Source organism: Lygodium microphyllum, chromosome 29 (assembly GCF_053477565.2).
Source record: "Lygodium microphyllum isolate KBCC chromosome 29, Lygodium_microphyllum_v1.1.10, whole genome shotgun sequence".
NCBI lineage: Eukaryota > Viridiplantae > Streptophyta > Polypodiopsida > Schizaeales > Lygodiaceae > Lygodium > Lygodium microphyllum.
The window spans coordinates 27,784,141-27,805,889 of record NC_141163.1 but is presented as its reverse complement, the minus strand read 5'-3'; the positions used below and the strand labels follow the sequence as shown (position 1 = coordinate 27,805,889).

Here is a 21,749-nt window from a genome sequence, read left to right as displayed (position 1 = left end):
GACTATTAGGGAAATTGTAGGTTTATGACCTGCTTTACTAAACACCATGAGAGTTTCGATGGCTCATATAGTTTGGCTTAGACTTTCACTTGCCAATAGTGGCACCACCATAGCTAGTTTGCTCCCCTATTGGGTCAAGTGGTTTGCCCAATCTATGCATCAAGTTCTAATCAAATTTCAGTGATTTTTTTGTTGCTCTCACACAATAAGTTACAACAATGCCCTATTTGATCTATCAATCAACAAAATGACCAAGAAAAAGTTTCTTGCAAGCCTTGTATGTACTTATACTTCAGACAACCAACAAAATTTTAGAAATTTTCAGTGCCTTCCAGGAGTTCAAACAGTACTTTTAAGTAATCAACTCATCGAATTGCTTAGGAAAAACACTTTCAATCACAAGCTTGATAATCACACTATTTCCACAACAATTAGGCATTGACAAGTGTTCGGTAAAACACCAAGTAGCCAACCATAGATTTTTGATTGTTCATGATGATCCAACATTAAAATTTTGAAAATTTTACTTAATTAATTGAAGTCAAAATTCAGCCCCATTGTTCTCTTGTTATGCATGCATGTCCTAGTCTCCTCAAACTACTCACAGCACTCGTAACTAGATTGTTTTGTGGTGGTGTACTATTCTGTCATGAATTCTTTCTCTCACCCTTAACTAACATGAATTTTAGAGATAAATAAAAAATATTAGTAAATTTTCAGCATTAATCATGTGCTCTAATCTTTCCCATTCATGTCAAAATTTCATTCATAACAAGTGATGCATCTAACTATAACAAGCATGACTGCTTCTATGAGTTCCCCCTACCAAGCTCTCAATTCATAAAATTCAACTTAGCTACAGAAAACCATCCATATTTTGATGCTCTTGGGATGGTCTTTCAGTCATGTTCATTGCTAGCATTGACTCTTGCACATCAAGGGCTTTTTCGAGTAGCTGGGTGTTGATCACAACTAGCTAGTTGCCATCAAACTCCCAACCTATGACATGCTAATGCATCCCATAATGAAAATTCATAAAAATTAGTAAAATCCTAGAAATTTTCAGCAATTTTACATGACTTATCAATCCATCAAGCATGCTCAAATGATAGAGTGCTCACCGTTGCCTATGATGCAAACTATGTCTGTTTACTAGCAAGCAAAAGTTTTTTTTTTTTTCTCATTTTTTTCCAAAACAAGAATGCTTTCTATCCTAATCTAGAAATTTAAAAATATCCATGCCTATTCTACAAGAAAAAACAAATACAAGTGTGCACCATGGATTCGTTCCCTTCCAACATGTCCTTCCTAACTACGACATATGAGGTCTCCATGTCGAACCCCTCATGGCAAAAAAGCCCTTCTAACTTGGATTTGGCATATTTTTCTCACCGTCTATGGTCAAAAACTTGTCGAGGGATTTCGTCAGGTCCTAGCAATGGAACCAAAATGTAGGACCACTTCACCTACATCTTGGATCTAGATGGAATGATGCATATCAATCATGCGCTCCCTCAAGTCAAGTTTGCTTATGGTATCTCGCCCCACGAGGTTTCCTACCATCTTGTCTCACTTTTTCGACTTACCATGAATATATATTTGCAACCCATCAAGCAAGAAGATAACTCAAGAATATTAGTCGGTGCAAGAAAACTCACGTTGTGTAGTCTAGAGATCCCAACGAGCTCCCAAGATCAGACAACTCCATTGGCATATACTGTGACAAGCTTCGCACTTCTCCCCTTCATCCTTTGCATGCAAGGATACTACCTCTATCACTCGTTCCTCCAAGCTCTTGCAAGTTCTCTCTCTCTCTCTCTCTCTCTCTCTCTCTCTCTCTCTCTCTCTCTCTCTCTCTCTCTCTCTCTCTCCCTCCCTCCCTCCCTCCCTCCCTCCCTCCCTCCCTCCCTCCCTCCCTCCCCCTCCCTCTCTCTCCCTCCCTCTCCCTCCCTCTCCCTCCCTCTCCCTCCCTCTCTCTCCCTCTCTCTCTCTCTCTCTCTCTCTCTCTCTCTCTCTCTCTCTCTCTCTCTCTCTCTCTCTCTCTCTCTCTCTCTCTCTCTCTCTCTCTCTCTCTCTCTCTCTCTCTCTCTCTCTCTCTCTCTCTCTCTCTCTCTCTCTCTCTCTCTCTCTCTCTCTCTCTCTCTCTCTCTCTCTCTCTCTCTCTCTCTCTCTCTCTCTGCAACAGTCTTTACCTTTCCACCTCATAAATTGGAAAGATCCCAACAAGGTGAGAAAAAGTGATGGAGTAATGCAACAAAGACCGAGAGAAAACTCACAAGCTCTCTTGTCTCTCTTCAGAACTTCTGCAAGCATGAGATGGCTACATAAAGATGGAAGAAAAGATAGTGGAGAAGAAAGAGATAAGCTTGCTTTGCATTAATTTTAGGAATGATTTATAATAATATTTCCCACCATATATATGTGTCCTTTGAATTTAAACTTAGGTTGGACCTCTTATCTCAAGGTTCCCACTACCTATAATCTCTTGATGTCCACTCTTTGAGCCTGGTGTCCCATCTAATTATCCAAACTCACTCACTCACTTTCTATTAAATGTGCATTAATTACAACTTGCACAAGAGTGAGCCCGGCACTCAAAAATGATTTTACAAAGTTTATTTGGTCCTCTTTCTTAACTCCTATTTTTTCTGGAGTTCCTGACTTGTTTATATTATTCTTGTCTTTTTTTTCAACATGATGAGCACTCTTTTTCCATGCTTTCAATTTTCTCTAACTAGATGCAGTCATTATTCTTTCAAACTATCACTCTTGAATGCTCCTCGACTTGCATGCCTCTAGCTTTTTTAATCTTTGGCTTTCCTCAGTGTACTCTAGTAGCTTATAGTTTCTTGCTTCTTGTTGCTTCTTTGCAAAAAGGTTAATTGAATGCAATATCTCCATTGCTGCTACTTTTCAAGCCTTAAGTCGCAACTTCTCCTCCATTAGTAGTACACAAAATTCCTCAAACATCAAAGCTCGGGATCTCACTTGAGTATTTAGGGAAATTACGAGTCCACTAAAATTTTGTGGAAAAATCCAATGACACCTCTAGACTAGCTCCTCACTAATCTTTTGTATCGTGATGCTGACCATCTAGTCGTGCAAATTCTTGATCCAAGTTATCAATGCTTCAACTATCTCTCGTTTAGCAAACTTCTCTGTTGCTAGTTCATCCTTGAGGTTGTAAATCCTTTTTTGGTCTCATATTTTCTACACCTCACTATATTCCATGCCTCTAATGCCTTGGTTGTATGTTGAGTCAAGGCCAAAGCACTATTAAAATATCTTATAACTAGTGTTCCTTCATTTCCAAGTCTATAGAAGTTTTGTATTTGGAGAAATCATATTATCTAAATTTAATGGGTCAGGAATAGGTTGTGGTTTTAGATCATCCCCCAACACACTCTGCAAAAGCTCATAAGAATAAAGGAGGTTGTAATTTTAAACTTCCACAAAGTTTCGTTTATACCATCTAACCTTCATTCACTAAAGGTTGATGGATATATCCTTGTGTTTGACTTATCAATACATCAATGCTACCTAATGCACTAGACGATATTGCTTCTCTTTGTTGTTGAGGCCCTTGTATCTCACATACTTTTCACTCCTTAGAGTCTCATGCGCTTTGATACCATGTAAGAATTACATGGTGCAATGAATAAAATCTAAGCAAGGAGTAGAGAATACACAACAAATATGAGAAGAGCATAAACTTATTTAGTTCCAACCAAACTGATACAAAGATGTCTCTATCCACATGTGTGCTTCCACTGCAAAGCTTAGATGGTAATCTAGACAAATGATAGGTGAAGAGCATAAGGTTACCTAGAAGAACTCTGACCAGCACAAGTGAAAGATAGATTGATGATGGATTTTGAGGGATCTTCCTTTTATGGCTTGGAAAGGTAATATAGTCTGCATGTCCAATCATATTATGAATCATTCTTACCTGACCAAGGAATATTCTCTTTACCATAAGGAAACTCCCATATTTTTCAACTTGATGCATTGTGCCGAGAGTTTCTACCAATGTAACTAGTCTATCTAAGTGAAAGACTAGATCCACAAAGATCACATTTTTGCCATTTGGTCATATAGACCTCATTTAATATACAAGTCGAGACTCAACCAATATCTAGGTTCACACATGGCTTCTCCACATAATGAGGTGTTAGATATGGTGACCTATCCTCATAAGGTGCCACCAATGATCCATGGTGCTCTAAGTTATAATGCCCCCATTAATAACATGGCTTCTCCTCGTAATGAGATATTAGATATGCTCAATGGCCCACCCTCATAAGGTGTTCCCAATGATCCATGATGCTCTAAGTTGTAAGGGCCCCACTAATAAGGAGAAGCCGTGTGTGAGCCCAATTTTTTGTTGGGTCCTAACTTGTATATCATATGAGGTCTATATGACTACATGGAAAAAAGGTTACCTTTGTGGATCTAGCCTTTGGGTTAGATAGAGTAGTTATGTTGGTAGCAATTTGAAGCACAGTGCATCAAGTTACAAGGTGTAGGAGTTATCAAGGGCCCCTAGTTTGGAGCAAATCTAGTGGGCACTCTAATCAAATCAATACAAGCGTGGAGTCAAAGTGTAGTGATGACAGCATTCAACACTCACACAAGGTGGATAATGTGTAGAAAAATGTTGGATAGGCCATCGCAATAGAAGCAAGGTCAACATTGACAACACACACAAGCTAAAAGTACAACATAGTCACAAAAGATAATGGCTATTAAATGCACAATCAATCTTGGTTGCTAGGATGGAAATTATTGGATGTGTAATTGCTTTCGAAGTAGCCAAAGGCTGGAGCTTATAGCATATGGATGTGAAGAATGTTTTCTTGCATGGTGATGTAAAAAAATATATGTATATAGAGTAGCCACTAGGCTATGAGGATTTAGAACATCCCACATATGTGTGCAAGTTAAAGAATGCACTCTATGGGTTGAAGCAAGAACCTAGAGCATAGTTTGACAAGATAGAAGAGTATATTGCCAATGTTACCTTTTATATTTTTAATATAGATCACTCACTTTACATGAGGAAAGGTGATGCAGGTTTAGTCATCATAGTCATTTATGTGGATGTCTTAGTCATTACAAGTGATAGTGACAATGAGATTACTTATGTCAATAGCCTTTTGAGGTAAAATTTTGAGATAATTTATTTGGGTGAGCTAAGGTACTTTCTTAGCGTATATGGCTATCCCAAAGGCAATATGGCTTGGATATGTTATCTGAGTATGGTATGACAACTTATAAGCTTCTTTCAATGGCATTGATACAAAATATAAAGTTGAGTGTTGATATTGGGGATGAGATAGAATATCCTAAAAGGTTCGGGAAGATAATGAGGAGTTTGACCTATATGACTATTACAATGTTAGACTTGAGCTATATTGTTGGACGTGTGAGTCAATTTATACAAGTACCTAGGAAGCCTCATTTGGATGCAATTAGATGCATATTGAGGTATATGAAGTCCACCCTACATTATGAAATTTTTAATGAGGTAGGTAAGAATGTGCATGTGTTTGGGTACATATATGCAAATTGGGCATTGGCAAGTCTGATAGAAGATTTAGTAACAGATTCATTTTCTCCCTTCATGGTACTACAATTACTTTGAGAAGCAAAAAGTAATCAACTATTGCTTTATCAAGTACGAAGGCTAAGTATAGAGGTATTGCTATGCAATATCTGAGATGGTATGGCTACAAAAATAATTGGATGATTTGGATGTGCAAGGAGATGGTACTGTTGTCATTCACTATGACAACATGAGCAATATATTGTTGGCTTGGAACCTAGTGCTCCATGCTAGAACAAAACACATTGTGGTGCATTACAATTTTATGAGAGAGAAGTTAATTACAAGATAAATTAACTTAGTATATGTCAACATGATTAAATCGTTGACATTTTCACAAAGGTATTGGATACAGAGGCTTCGAAAATTTCAAAGCTTACTTGGAGTTACAAAGATACATTTGAGCTTAAGGTAGAGTGTTGAGATGCAAGCTCAATATATGAGAACATTAATGATAGACCACCTGGTTAGATAGGTCTACACATCTATACTTAGCACGTTAGTTGTCATTATGATCCTCACATTTCCATTGACTTGTCACTTATTATATTTGGTTTGTTACATGTACCTAACAGCTAGCATAAATATAGCACCAATTCATTAGTATAGTCAGTTATGCATTGTTTGACTTAGTAGGTCACTTTTCTATATATTGTAACTTATCTATACTTTTTATACATTTTATTCTTAGAGAAAGAAAGAAGAAAAGCCAACAAGAAAAAGTTTTGGCCTCCATCTCTCTTCTTGTGTTCTTGAGTGTGCTTCCTCTTATGTGTATTGTGTGTGTTCAATGCAAAAGCTCAAACAGGTCCTCTCACCCACAGAATTCATGACACAATGTAGTCCAAGCTAAGTATCCCACACTGTTTGGGGGATACCTCCCTTAGACTAGTTCACAGAGTTCCTAAACTAGTATCTCTCGAGCCAGTTTCTAGTTGAGATTCATAGGCTTCACACATCATTACTATAGGCAAGTACCCTATAAAGAAGGGAACCATAGTCATAGCTCATCAATTTCTTCTAGATAGTGAGCACACACAACACCTATACAAAGAGCAATAACAACCGCAGCTCGCCAGCTTCTTCTAGATTGTGATCACACACACAACACTTATATAAAGAGAAGTGACAATCCAAAAAGCTAAGGAAATTAGAGCAACACACTGATTATGGGTGCCAAGGTACTAGATACAAAGGCTACACTAGAGAGAGATGAGAAAGATTTACCATGACCCGAGGACTACGTGATAGAGTTGAGGGATCAATCCTGACACTACCCGATACTATCTCATCAGGGATGTATGACATACTCTAGGGATGTATGACATACTCTACCCACCATTAATATTGACTAAGTGGAGCTAGTTATCAATGTATCGCATTCATATTCAACCACATAGCTAGACATGTACTACTTCATGTATCCACCTCATCATCCTTATATTGTATCCCTATATGGACATTGTCTTGCCTTATACACCTCTTTAGATTATTTGCATAGGATGTCATTGATTATCTTTTAACATGTCACACTTTGATGTCTAGCAACAATCATCTTTGTACATGGTTTTCTCTCACAGGCCAATTTTGGTCTCAGAAGATGTTAATTATCTTTCTCTCTTTCTTCCTTTCTTTCTCTCTACCATTCTCTCTCTCTCTCTCTCTCTCTCTCTCTCTCTCTCTCTCTCTCTCTCTCTCTCTCTCTCTCTCTCTCTCTCTCTCTCTCTCTCTCTCTCTCTCTCTCTCTCTCTCTCTCTCTCTCTCTCTCTCTCTCTCTCTCTCTCTCTCTCTCTCATATGAAAATTTCCATCTTGGTACTCCTTATGCTACTTGTACAATGCTTGTTACTATAGTCATGCTTGTTGGGTGTAAATGATGAATCCTTTGAATGCCACTAGTGGTCAAGTCCTTGACGTTAATATTGTTCCCACTTAAAATGCACAAAGGATGCCACAATATGAACCCCAATGTTTCATTAGGTCAACAAAGACTGGCACGTTGATATGCTAAAATAATGGCACCACTTTTGAGTTCGGCATTAGCACATGATATGCCTTTATTCCCTCCTTGGATTTCCTAGCTTGCGTTGGGCATGGTCATATATACCTAGGAAGGAGGAAAGTCTAACTTCACCCTTTACCACTTTTGGAACAAGTAAGCTCGCTAGTGCATCATTTTGGATTAGGGTTAAGGGCAGTAGAGCTCCTCAAATTTTACATTGAAGAAAATCAAACCAACACATACAGCAAGGAATGAGCTAGTGCCAACAGTGGGATTGTGGCTCAAGTGGTTTGAGTATGTGGGTGTATACAAGGGTGCATGAGTTCAAACCTTGGGTATGCCTTTGACGTATCCTTCAAATCTCAAGGGGAAAAAGGGAAAAGAATCCAGTTCCAATAGTTGGTTGAGGTGGGTGGGTGAGTTTCTTTGGGTCTGAGGGTCAATTCCTCCTTGCTATGCACTTGATTCCGTAGTACACTTTGGGCAACGTCCCAAATAAGCAGTCGAGAACGGCTCACATTATATATATATATATAGACACACACACACACACATACACACAAAAGGCTTTGAGGCAAGACTTTGCATTAGATAAGGGCAATTTAGTTGGAGATAGTCACTCTCCCAAGGCTCAAAAGAACCACTTGGTTATCTTGTTCATGCGACAGCCGACTAATTGGTAGGTGTAGACCTATCGCAGTGTACTACTACCTTGAATCGTAGGCTACCTTTAACGTCATCGTTAGCGATCATCGTTGCCCCTTCCTCATGTAGACCATCTGTTTCATGCAACCTTATAGCATCTTGGCTATGGCTGATATCAACTGAATACTTTCGGTTTGCAGTGGGTGGATGTTGCCTGTGGCGTCTCAGTCCTTAATCTTCTGTTCTTCCCACATCACACGCTGGCCATTGCGCCTTTCTTCCACCTTATGCTCCTAATTAGGCAACCAGTAGATAGATCTTCCAGGCATGAACTCTGATTCAATGTCCATAATCCAGTATGTAATCACTCATCTACTCTCTGGAGATACCCCCACCATAATAATCCATTAACAGCCTCTCCCTCATAATGGGGTGGCACCCACTTTATTCAATGTTATTGCTGATCATTTGATATATGTGAGATGTATCCCTGTGCACTAGTTTACTTTTTAAATTTTTCTATGATTTTTCGTAGTTTTGATGAAAATTTGGACATAAGTTGAGGTTTTGTTGTCTAGCATCTTTGTAGTTGTAACCGGAATGACAATCAAATTTCATGACAAGACTTGCAATAGACATTAGGAGGCAAGGTTCTCGCCTTCTTTTTCTGTATAGATGTAGGTAACAATTGGAGCACATCCTCCATTTTTTGCTCACAAAAACATCTTCTTAAAAGAGCATCTGACCCTACATGTTATAATTAACTGATGATCATTTAGAAGGGTGGAGTCTCAAGAAGAAGACAAGTGTGTCTTGCCTTCTCTACTAGGCATTCTGATCATCCTTTTTCAATCATTTGGACAATGTCATCCACTCAATATGCTATGATATCAACTTCAAAGAGTTGTGCCTTTTAACTCATTGTGAACGAGTGTGCAAGAAAATTGGCGTCAATTTGTGTAGCCTTTTTGCCACTTGTTATGGGAGACATGATCATTTGTTTTCTGCATTTTCACGCACACAATTACAATGGAATCAAACTCTAGTAGAAGCAATCGTCATCTTACAATCCTTCCTATAATGCATTTTGCGAAGTAGAGCAACCCTTTATAGTTTATGAAGAAGGTAATGATGTTGCAAACAAGTAGTATCAAAACTTCTATCTACATGCACCATGCACATTCCTTCCCTCTTGGTTGGTTGTCCAATAATTCATAGCATCAACAAGTCCCTCTTGGCTGTCAAATAATCCAGAGCATCAATGAGTTGTTTGCTAGCAAAATCCACTAGGTAGTCCATGTTGTGGCCTTTAAGAGCTTATCAAATTATTCTCTAACATGATGTGTATACCTAGGATTCATCAAGTAGATTCTTTGTTTTACTACCTTGGCATCAAGTTTGTTCGAATATAGTGTGAGTGATAGGATATGTAGCAAACCTCTTTTAACGTTTGTGTTTTCCAATCAAGTATATCTTAGAATTCCTTGAGAAGATTCAATGAGATTCTTGGTGTATGTCTCTTGGCTACATAGACATATTTGGATGTTTCTTCCTCGCCCAAGAGGTTAATTTCATTCACTTTAGCAAGTCTCTCAATAAGTTTGCTTGTCTCACTTTGTCTTTGATACCAAACATTGCAATTAGCCAATCTCCTTTTTTGAATTTCATGAAGCACTTTGGAAGATCTTGGGGTTTCTTCTAGTTTTTTAACTCCTTGGTCTTTGTCCTTCCTAGAATCCTTCAATTACTTCCTATGTAGACGAACAAGTCTCTTTTTGTTCTTTTGAGGATGGAAGGTTGAGGAATCTTAGGATCACTACCAATGCTAATTTATGAATCTGAGCTTGACCCTTTTGACTTCCCTAAGTGTTCCCCACGAGGGCACAAAAAATGATGAAACATGATATTGCCTTCACTTACTACCATTGATGCCACATGCATACATATACATGTGTGCATGGATGCATATTCACACACAACATAGAATTGTGGAGATCAAATGAGAATCATGTGTATTGAATGAAAGGACCATAAACAATATTTCTCTCACCCTCTCTTGCTTTATACTAAAAATAGACTCAAAGCAACAAGATTACAATGCAAATTGGGAGCATTGTCTCCCATCCATTGAGAGAGACTTTCCAATGCATGTGGTAAGTAAATATATTATTCCCAAAATGGCCCTTTTATATATAAGTAGTAATCAATTTTTTTCAATTGTGCTTACAAAGCAAAATAAAGATATAAAACATTCATATAAAATATCAAATGACTACTTGTACCTCTTAGCTATATGCCAACCAATAAAAATCATGATCCAAAGCTACACACCTCATCATTTTAAAAGGCAATGATGGCATAAATATAAAAATTTTAGTGCATCTCCACAATAAAATGATCACGATAATATCAAAAAATAGTAGTAATATGTTATAATCAAATATAAGTTGAATTTCCAACTCAACATTGCAAACATAAAAATGTGAATTAACAAATAGTGGTTAGTCACCAAAACAAATAGTTGGCTAGTCACAAAAATAAGAATTGGTAAATAATGATTAGTCAAAAACAAATAGTTAAGGGATATTCTATGAACAAATAGTGGTTAGTCACAAAAACAACTCTACAAACACTTGGCTATGAGAAAATGAAACTAGTATAACTTTTTGTGTATGTAAATACTAGTATTAGTTCATGTGAATATTATGGAATCACCCACTATTGAACTCACCAATGTACATAAAAGCAAGTCTCTAATTAAAAAAGATAGATTTTATTGGGACCTAAGAAAGAAAGGAAAGGATAAATGTCTCCATCAACTTTCTATTTTGAGAGAATCATCTAAGGCCATCATTGCCTTGATGAGAACGTGCTCCAATGCATAGAGGAGAACCATTTAAGATTACTACCCTCTCGCAATAAAAGTAATGTCATGTGGCAGTATACCCTCAAGATGGAAAAGCAACTATTGTAAGTTGCTAAATGGCAATATGTGTAAAAAGTAAAGTGAGCTAGAAGCACAAAGTATGTACTTTCATCCATTAGGATGCCTCAACCTAATTATTCTAATTTTCACAATATATCTAGACTAAGTATTTCTTACACAAATAGTCATAGGATCGGTATCTATGATAGCCTCAAGTTGTAAAATCTTTCTACACTCATCAAGCAAAAGGGAAGAGAGTTGTAAATTGGATGAACATGCAAAGTTTTATTAAAGAGTCGAAGAAGACTTGTGCAAAAATAATAAAATCTTCTTTAACACTAAGATATGATTAGATGAATAAAATGTAGGGATATGTTTTCTTCTACCATAAACAATTTCAAATTGGGTCTTTTTAGATGAGGTGTATCATTGTAGGTGAGGGATATGTATTCTTCTACCATAAACAATTTCAAATTGGGTCTTTTTAGGTGAGGAGTATCATTTTATGCAAATTGAAGTAGATGACTATAAGTGTCCCAAGTGTCAAGACATCAAATAGCATATGCATGCAAAAAACCAAGAGTTATACTATTAGAAGCTTCATTTTGATCATTATATTTAGGATGAAACACAAGATTAAAGTCAATTTTAGTACTCAAATTAACAAACAAGGTAACCCAAAGGTTATTGCAAAAACAAGAATCACAATTAGAAATAATAATCTTAGGTAATTGTGATGCCCAAAAATGGTTCGAAGAAATAAATGAGCTACTTAGAAATAGTCAATGTTTTCTTCCAATGAAAAATAGGTTTATTTAAATGGTCAACAATGGTCATGATCATATTCTTTTGAGAAAGCGTAGCTGAAAAATCAATCACAAAATCCATATAAATGTATTCCTAATGTAAATTCAAAATTAAAAGAAGTATAAGTAATTGATATTATTTCCCATGATGCTCTTTTTCCTTTGGCAACTTTGACGTTTGGAAACAAAAGAAGCAATATCTTTATCCATACGAGGGTAACAAAAACATCCTAAAGATTACAAAGAGTAGAAATAATACCACAATATCTCACATAAGGAGGATTTTACACATCCTAAAATAAGAGTTCAAAAAGAGTGAGTTATACAAATGCATTTCAACCAAAAGAAAGCAAACAACTTAAGCAAACTCCTCAATAGAGATCCAGTTGTTGCTAAAGATTCAAAGCAAGGATCATGAAAGTCAATATCATTCGTAACATTGTCTTTCATAAAATCCGAATAGAAGAGAGAACAAAAATAACAATACACATCAAAGGGCAATAACTTAATGTATCAACAACAAACAATTACACACTCATAACCAAGTTAGTGTTTAATGAACGTATGAAAAGATTGAATGAATGAAAGCTCATTAGATATGATGGTTAAAAATTTGAGATTGGGTAAGGATATGTTTTAAACTAGGTAATGAATTAACTACTGTTAGAAGTTCCTTATCATAAGTACTATACTTAAAATCCATAGGTTTTACCCTATATCTTAAAAAGGCAATTGGATGTGACTCTTACATTAAAACTACATCAAGATCAAACCAATCAAACATATAATTTGAATTGTCATCATATCCATCCCCTACTTAAGAAATGACTTCAGTAAGAGGCTTCCTATAATTGTTATTAGATATAAATTGATTATCAATATGACCTAATTGTTTGTATCTATAGCAAATAATATTGAAAGCTTTAGGAGAGTTTATTGTACTGTTATCATTAGCTTACGAATAGGTATTCTTCTTTCGTCGAGGCCTTTGATTGATCTTCTACCACCATTAAATCAATTTGAAAATGTTCAATAAAGATTACCATACTATTGATATTCTTGTGACCTTCAATCCTTTTTTTTTCCCCATTCAACATCATGAGCTAAAGAAATAGCTTCATCCAAAGTAGTGAGCTTGAAAATAGTTACTTCTAAGAATCTTTGAACAATGTTTCATGTAAGAGGTCAATCAACACTCTTACAAGTATATTAGAGATGACATGAACCACATTTAATCTCTTTTTACTTGATCTATTTCTACTCATCATTGATAGATTCATCCTCTAAACTTTCAACCATAGGCCTCTTGCCTTTCGTAATTTCCGAAGTCTTTTGTGAGCTCCTCAACCTACCACTCCATGGACTATAGCTACCACTGCTTTTTACATTTTCTTGAGGTCCAAACATATCTTCAAAGTGCTGATTTCCAAGCTTACCATTCACTAAAATTTTCTTCCCATGAGCATCATTATCACTACTCTCACAGGAATCTATGTCCACTACAATCTTGGGCTTGTACCATGATTCATACTCACCGAATCTAACATTCTTGCTAATGCAAACTTCCTTAGTCATTGGATCATAGCATTTGTAACCCTTGTAATTACTTCATTGACAATTGGATTGTGGCATGGTTTTCTATTATCAAACATAAAATACTTGTTAATTGAGGCCCGATTTAAGGAATCATAGCAATTAAAAATTTTATGATCTTATTCAATTATCATGAGAGATTCCATATCTTCTTCTCCAATGCAAGAAGGTTTTGATTTGCCTCTTTTACCATCATTGACATGAGGGAATGACTAGATCTACCTATGCAATTGGAGGAAGACTGCAATGAATGAATTTGGCTTCAAGAATAACTTTTTTCTTGGAAAATATGGCATGAAGAACATCAAAATCAAATTGCTCTTATTATGGTTACAATTCTTGATACGCAAGCTTAATGAAAGGATGTTAGCATTAGTAAGTGTACGTTTGAATATTAAACTTTCATAGAACTTAAGGTAATCACCACGATTCTTCTTGGATTAGACGATTGCAAGCATCCTCAAACACGCGTATATCTTCTTGTCTCAATCTTGAGCTACTATGATGATCTACATATCTGTTCAATAACACTACAATGAATCTACATATCCATGTAGGTTAGCCTGACAACAAATCACTTTGTCAAAATATGTAAGAAATGATGTTAAGATTGTGCCATTTTTGTGCTAAGGGATTTTGGGGGGTGCATCCATGTACAATCTATATCAATCTTCACAATATCTGACCTAATGACTCATTTTTTCTTAATATGAATGAGATCTAATCCAAGCTATACTATAATGGTGAAATCTACTATCCATGTGTCCTAAACCATGGCTACATCTACATATCAATAATGCGTCCCTCCACTTTGCTAAATATTTTGAGGAAGCTAATGCCAATCATGAACATAATCTATATCTTAAGAGCTCCTATAACCTCTGTAAGCAAATTAGTGACTAAAACAATGGCTTGATGACCATGAGTGCTTCACCAATCTATACTCTACTAATCTCATGGGGTACTAATGTTTTGCTTTGTATCATACAAGCTATCATCATTACTAGTGGCCTCTCAATATTCTTCTAGGTCTTTTAGCAAAAACACGAGCCCCATATTGGAAATCCCTATAACTAAGTTGGGATAGCCAATGTGTCAAACCACCACAACTTAGTTTGTAGTTACTACTACACCACACTAGTATTATATATCATATTAGACGACCCTCCCGAAGCACAAACCTTCTATGTCACTAACTCATACAAGGCATAAATTTTCTACTATAGATCCTCTACAATGCAAGTATCATGTAGTCATTACATGAGCCTAGCACGGGGCACTATGTCTAATGGCTTGCGAAAATCCACAAAGTGAATAATAGATCATCTTGCCATGCCCCCTACCCCCTCTAATAGCTCTTAAGGGTCAAAATATGATCAAGCATAGTGAAACCTCTCCTGAAGCTTGCTTGTCTACCTCAATGCTTTATATCCATGTCTCTCTACTCTGTGTTGCGCTCATGTTTTGAAATGTTGTGGTATGTCTCACCCATGTAGAGACCAATCATGATCATCCTTCGGTTCTTTGGTGCCATAGGATCCTGAGCAATACAATGGCATTAGGAAAAATATGGACTAAAAAATGGCCTTTAAGATTATGAGTTACTCTTTTTTGGAAATCCCTATAACTAAGTTGGGATAGCCATGTATCAAACCACCACGACTTAGTTTGCAGTTGCTACTACACCCCACTAGTATTATACATCATATTAGACAACCCTCCTGAAGCACAAACCTTCTATGTCACTAACTCATACAAGGCATAAATTTTCTACTATAGATCCTCTACAATGCAAGTATCATGTAGTCATCACATGAGCCTAGCACAGGGCACTATGTCTAATGGCTTGCGAAAATCCACAAAGTGAATAATAAATCATCTTGCCATGTGCCCTACCCCCTCTAATAGCTCTTAAGGGTCAAAATATGATCAAGCATAGTGAAACCTCTCCTGAAGCTTGCTTGTCTACCTCAATGCTTTATATCCATGTCTCTCTACTCTATGTTGCGCTCATGTTTTGAAACGTTGTGGTATGTCTCAGCCATGTAGAGACCAATCATGATCATCCTTCGATTCTTTGGTGCCATAGGATCCTGAGCAATACAATGGCATTAGGAAAAATATGGACTAAAAAATGGCCTTTAAGATTATGAGTTACTCTTTTTTAAGTGAGGGAGATTTGAGGTGTGGACCAATGGGAGAGGGAGTGGTGTGCACATTCTATCCACTTACTTTCCTTCCTTCAATCCACCACTAATGGTTTTCCTCAAAAGTCCAGTGGAAACAAAATCTTTTCAATTTTTTATTTGTCCTCACTTCTCAAGATGGACTCATGTGCTACCATATGTGAAGGTGATGGAAGGAAGACTCAATTTTCAAAGTGATGATAGTCACTCCTTCAATCAAAAACTATGTTTTTGACAGCTCACTTTTCGAGGATGTAGTGCAAAATAAATGGTGGCAAATCCACTCCAAAGACCAAAAAATTAGCTTGTTCATGTCGCAAATTGAACCCTTGGGCTTGCACTTATAACCCCATGGCCCTACCACTAGGCCAAGGGCCACTCACATATCGACACATTGAAAATAGATTTGATAAGTGTATTTTCATGGTGTCTTTATCTAGGACATCTAGAAACTCAAGTGACAAGTGACCTCTCATGGCAATTGCTAGTCATTGTAAAACTAAAATATGCACGATGCTAAAACAATATGTCTACTTGAGGGGGCAAATCAAAGAGAACCAACAAAAAAAAGGTAATCCCATCAAACAATCAATTGTACTTAATTGCCCCTTGGGGTTCTGTTACCTCCCCGTCACATGATGAGCTTCGCAAATTCCTATCTCTAGGACAATCTCACCACACACACGTGGAGAGAGAGAGCGTGTGTGTGTGTGTGTGTGTGTGTGTGTGTGTGTGTGTGTGTTTACACCTATCAAAATGATTCTTTCCTTCCAATGCAATGTTAAAACATGTGGCTGGAGAGGCAACATCTTCTCTCCAACCACTTCCCTCACTAGATGTTTTTAAGGCCTTGCTTGATCACTTGCCTCTACACTTCAATCCATCCTTTTTGTTACATGACTAATTCTCAAAATTTGCAGCAATGCATAGACCATTTATGAACAAGTGCTTTTGGTTAGCATGCACATATGATCAATTTTTTAAGAAAATGTACACACAATGTCCCAAGTACATGGGAAACGACAACGTAGCACTGATGCTCAGGCTGAATGGCAACATCTGTGATGCCTATTGAAATACTTTGAATCAATGACCCTTGCGGTGTCACTTGCATTCAATTGCTGACCTACAAGGTTCAATCTCTACGAAATGCACAATATAAAAAGTATAAATTGTTGGCACAAATAAATGCATTGTAACATAATAACAAAAAAGCCCATAATCTTTTTGCTCATCTACACCAAAATCATACCAGAGGATATTGCACAATTGCAAAACAGTCGCAGAATCAAGGTTATTAAGTCTAATTTCATTCTCAATGTGTACAGATTATTACTCCTCTGCAAGGCTCAAAAATCAATCAGATCTTGTAATTACTACTCACTCGTGTTATAGGTGCAGAAGGACAAAGTAAAGCTGGAATGAGCAGTATTTAATATCTTGATATCACTGATGAGGAGGTGAAGATGAACTTGTCTCACCTTCTATGAGAAGCCTCTAGATTGTGGCCATCTAGGGATTATTTGGTTTGGCTTCAAGCCTCTAGATCAATGCAAAGAGACCTGCATGCTATTGAGCAAGGAGGGATTATTTCATATGGAGAGGTCACTCGACACCAACTATCCTATTGGAAAGGATGTGACTCATAGAGCAATTCTAAATTACATGTCTTAATGCATTCAATCTAACTTCCAGTAACCTCCAAGTTGCTTAATTGGCCTAACAAGGACACGGAGCATAAGAAGTTTAACAAGATAGCAAAGCTCAGTTCGAGGATTGCTATCACTTCTTTTTGGTCTCAGCTGAATTGTCCCTTCCATATCCACCCATACATCTGAGTTCCTTGAAGTTACCAGCAAATTTTGACCAATTTGGAGGAATGCATCCAACAGCATTCCCCTTTACCTGCATTACAAGCTTTGTACCCATGGTTGAACTGGGATTTTGTGCATCTGCAAGACTTTTTGAATGGATCAGTCAATCATGTCAATCACAAGATAGTACAAAATAAAATATATGTGATTAAGAAAGCAAACAATAAAGTTTGGCCTACAAAGCTAAAGTGGCAAGTCCAATGGCTTTATTTGAGGATGTCTAAACTTTTCTATGAAGGGGAAGTATTTATTTAGGGGTTCTTATAAATGCTCTCTCCACCAGTATAAACACCACCACCACAGAGATCTCTACTGGTAGATGTGAGTTCTACACCATGTGATGAGACTCTTGGTCATCTCTTCATTTTCTATGCAATGGCTAGACAAGTCCAGGCTTTTATTTCCGGAGTATGGACTTCTATGCCAACTGCTTGCAGTCATCGACAACCACTGTACAGCAGAAGCATCCCCATCTCTTTAATTTTATGTTGGACATGAAATGCCTCATTTTTCATTCGACCTCAAGTATTCATGGTCATGTGGACCGTGTGTGAGGACTAATGTTGTAGCAAGTGGATTCCATGATTTCTATTGGTGATGTTCTCAAAGAGGTGGCTACACCATGGATAGAGATCATTCAATCCACTCAGCTTGTACCCACTTAGAAATTTCTTTCTTATCCTGATAGCCTTGTGGCTTATATGTGGTTTTCTACATATCTTTGGCACTGCCCAATGGACAGAAGGCGCTTTGTAAATTTTATTATTCTTTGATTCAAATTCCTTCACAAAAAACAGAACGTCATGAAGAGAGCAAGTACAAAAGATCATCATTACTCTAATTGGCGTGCTTTAAATACTCAACCAACAAGATCGTTAATAAACTCACATTTCACTTTTTTTCAAAAATGACTTCTTTCCCACTTAAGGGTAACATGACCGAAGAGGAAACAAACATACAGACCTACTTCTTGCCTCTTCATCATTCTGTGTCATGTTAGGCCAAGCCCTGCAAATAGACACAAGCCATCTACGCCATACTCAACATTCGGACAAGATTTTATGCTAAATTGTAAACAGTCCTGATTCCAAACATACGTCTAATTTCTTCATTCAAGATTGAACCCCTCAGCTCCCGACCAATGCGCTGTGTGTTCACCATCCCGCCATCGCACCTCCCCCGTTTATCCCACCGCTACAGCACCTCCCCACCCCGTCTGTCAGCGTGCCCCCCTCCCTAGCCGCCACTGCACCGCCCTCCCACCGCCTAGTCACCTCATGCTTCCCCCCCTCCCGGCAGCCACCGTGCCCCCTCCTCTTGCCGCCACTGCACCTCCCCCCCTTCCGCCGTCTGCCCACTTGGCCCACCCACCCCCCCCCCGTCTAGCTACAACACGCTCCATCCTCCCCCCGGCAGCCATCGCACCCCCCCCCCCCCCCAATCTACCCGCCTTTGCACCTCTCTCTCCACACCTGTCCGCCTGGGCCTCCCCCTGTAGTGTGCGCCCCATCATCGTGACAGGCTGGTCCCCCTTGTTGCTCCCTCCTTTGCAGCAACACACCCCCCCCCCCCCGGGCCGGCAACATTGCAGCGTGTTTGGTAGGTTCTCAGCAGGGACACGCAATGGAAACCCCTAGTCAGACGCTGGTGAATTCAGCGAGTGCCCCCAGTCAAACACCTTGCGTGTCGTCCTCTCTAAGGAACAGCTCTTAACCGTCCGTCCCACAAAGCTAAAGCTAAAGGAAACATCAATCTTTGGTCAGGTAGTAGGACACTCCCCATCCAAGGCCCAGCTTCAAGACTGGCTTCACTCCACGCTACGCATTGGCACAATGCAGATCATGGAGGCAGTTCTAATGGGCCAAGGGATCATGGTACGGCTCACCTCGACAAACGCAGCCAATGAGTTACTGGCCAGTTCACCCTATGCGTCCACGAAGGGGGTCATCTACATAGTCCCTTGGTACAATGGCTTCACAGTGGAGGCATTTGCACTCCACAATAGGTTTCTTCGGCACCCGTTCACCCTTCTCTTTCCCGAACTGGAGAGTATCGCCAGTTGGTGGAAGACTTTGGACGGCTCTTCGACACAATCCTTCCCGCCTCTTTAGCGGACACAATGACAGCCGCAGAAGTCCCAAAGGTAGGGGTGGTAGTGAAAGAGGCCAAGAATATTCCACAGTTCCTAGAGATTGAGGCAAGCGGACACTCTTTCAGGCAGCAGGTCATTGTGACTGGGCAGCCAGGGCAGTGCCTGCGTTGCCATGACTTTGGGCACCAAGCAATAGAATGCATAAGCTTCAGAGCTAGGGCGGCTTCATCAACAGGCCCACAGGTGGATACGGACGGTTTCACACAAGTACAAAGATGACAGAGAGGGAGACAGCACGGGGCGCCGCAGGCAACTCCGTAAACACAACCATGGCACGGAGCAGAAGGGCGAGCGTTGCCCCCAGTAGAGCACCACGCAGTCCCCCCCCTCCTTGCCCTACCCAACAAAATAACTACCCCAAGCTTTGTGTGAGGAGCTTCCTTATTGCAAAAAGAATGTAGAGTGTGTTCTAAGATAAGAAAATAACTAGAGCTAAGTGATCCTTCGACTACAAAAGAATTTAAGGTATGGAAAGAATGGAATGTAAAATACAAAAATGTAATGTATTAGTTATTTACAATCATTGATAATACAATACTAGGGCATATTAGAAATGTATAGAGTTCACATGCAGCTTGGACCATCTCCAAAAATATGTTTTTAGTAAATCATTAGGGAAAATATGGATTGAAAAAAGCACCCTTTAGCTTAAGAGTTAATGGCATCGAGGCTCTTGAGGTGCTCTCTTCTGCAACGGAAGCGAAAATCAACTGGCGAAAGTGGATTGGTTTCCTCACAGACCCGAACTCTAGCACGGAGTGGGACATCCACTTGGGATTTAGATGGATGAGCAGAGGGCAGACCGTCCATTACCTAGGGTTCCAGGTGGGACTCGACATCACTCCTGCCCAGCAGTTTCTTCCAGTTCTCGACTCTATTCGGAGGAAGCTGACCTACTGGAGCATTGCTCGCCTCTCACTAGTAGGCCGAGCCCCGGTGGTTAACCAAGTCCTCCTAGCGATGGCCTGGTACATTGCCTCGTGTTGATGCTTCTCCTCATCCTGCGTAGTGCAGCTTCACCGCCTAGTGCGAAACTTCCTTTGGTCCGGGTTCGACAGCTCCAGGGATTCCAAGGCCAAGGTGGCGTGGGCAACCATCATACGGCATCGGCCAGAGGGGGGGCTTGGGATCATAAACCCAGAGTATCAGAGTATGGCCCTCATAGGCAAGCTAGTAGTCCGCGGCCTAACACCAAGAGGGCAGACCTGGAAGGTCCTATTGTAGGAGGATCTTCAAGATTGTAGACCAACGCTTGGCGGTGAGTGGAGCCCATCCCTGAGATAGATCTTCACGACAACCCAAATCACCCCCCCCCCCAAGATCACCTTTTCTATGCAGCTTGCTCCGCGAGTGGCAGGGCCTCCGTAAGGCCCTAATCCAGAGCCCCCCAAGCTGCCAGGAGGAGATAGACCATCAGCCGGTGATTTGAAACCCCCAAGTCAAAGATTGGGAAGGGGCAGAGATAGGCAAGCGCCCCCACATCCAGTGGGCTGGTTGGGAGGCCGTATACAAGATGGTGGATGAGGAGGTAATGCAACGATTATCAAGCTACCAGAGAGAAGTGGAGTTGAGGGGAAGGGAGATAGACGCAGCAATACCTCGGGAGTGGCTTGCTCCCTCGATACGAGAGCCGATAGAGCCCTGAGAGGTATGGACCGCTAGGTTTTCACCAGCAGACACCTCCCTACAAGTGGCAAGTAGAGTGGGCGATGCTCCACCTAGGATCTTCTTCACCGTGCAGGAAGGGGGGCGTCTGGCTCTTAACAAAGGGCAGCAAGATGAGGGGATAGATGTCCTTTCATGGAGGAGGATCTTGGTGATTGGCCTTCAGGGGAAGACATGGCGGCTAGATCCTTTTGTCGTCTGGGAGGAGCTCAGGGAGTGGCGCCTCTGGATCTAGGAGGGCAGGCCACTTGATGAGCTGGAGTGGGATCTGGGAAAGTGGCTATGGCCGGCCACTA

The 21,749-nt window shown here is 39.5% G+C and overlaps 1 protein-coding gene across 3 annotated transcripts in view; it reads right to left on the bottom strand.

Annotated features, from left to right (window-relative positions):
* Positions 1 to 17,062: 17,062 nt before the first annotated feature.
* Positions 17,063 to 21,749, bottom strand: part of LOC148010474 (uncharacterized) — a 44,459-nt gene continuing 39,772 nt past the window's right edge. The window contains exon 3 of one of the 3 annotated variants that reach the window (XM_087672194.1): positions 17,063 to 17,714. In XM_087672194.1, coding sequence (XP_087528320.1) covers positions 17,545 to 17,714 — 170 coding nt within the window. In that variant the 3' untranslated portion in view covers positions 17,063 to 17,544. The remainder of the gene's footprint in view (positions 17,715 to 21,749) is intronic. The other 2 variants (XM_087672191.1, XR_015689591.1) reach the window with 2 other exon arrangements.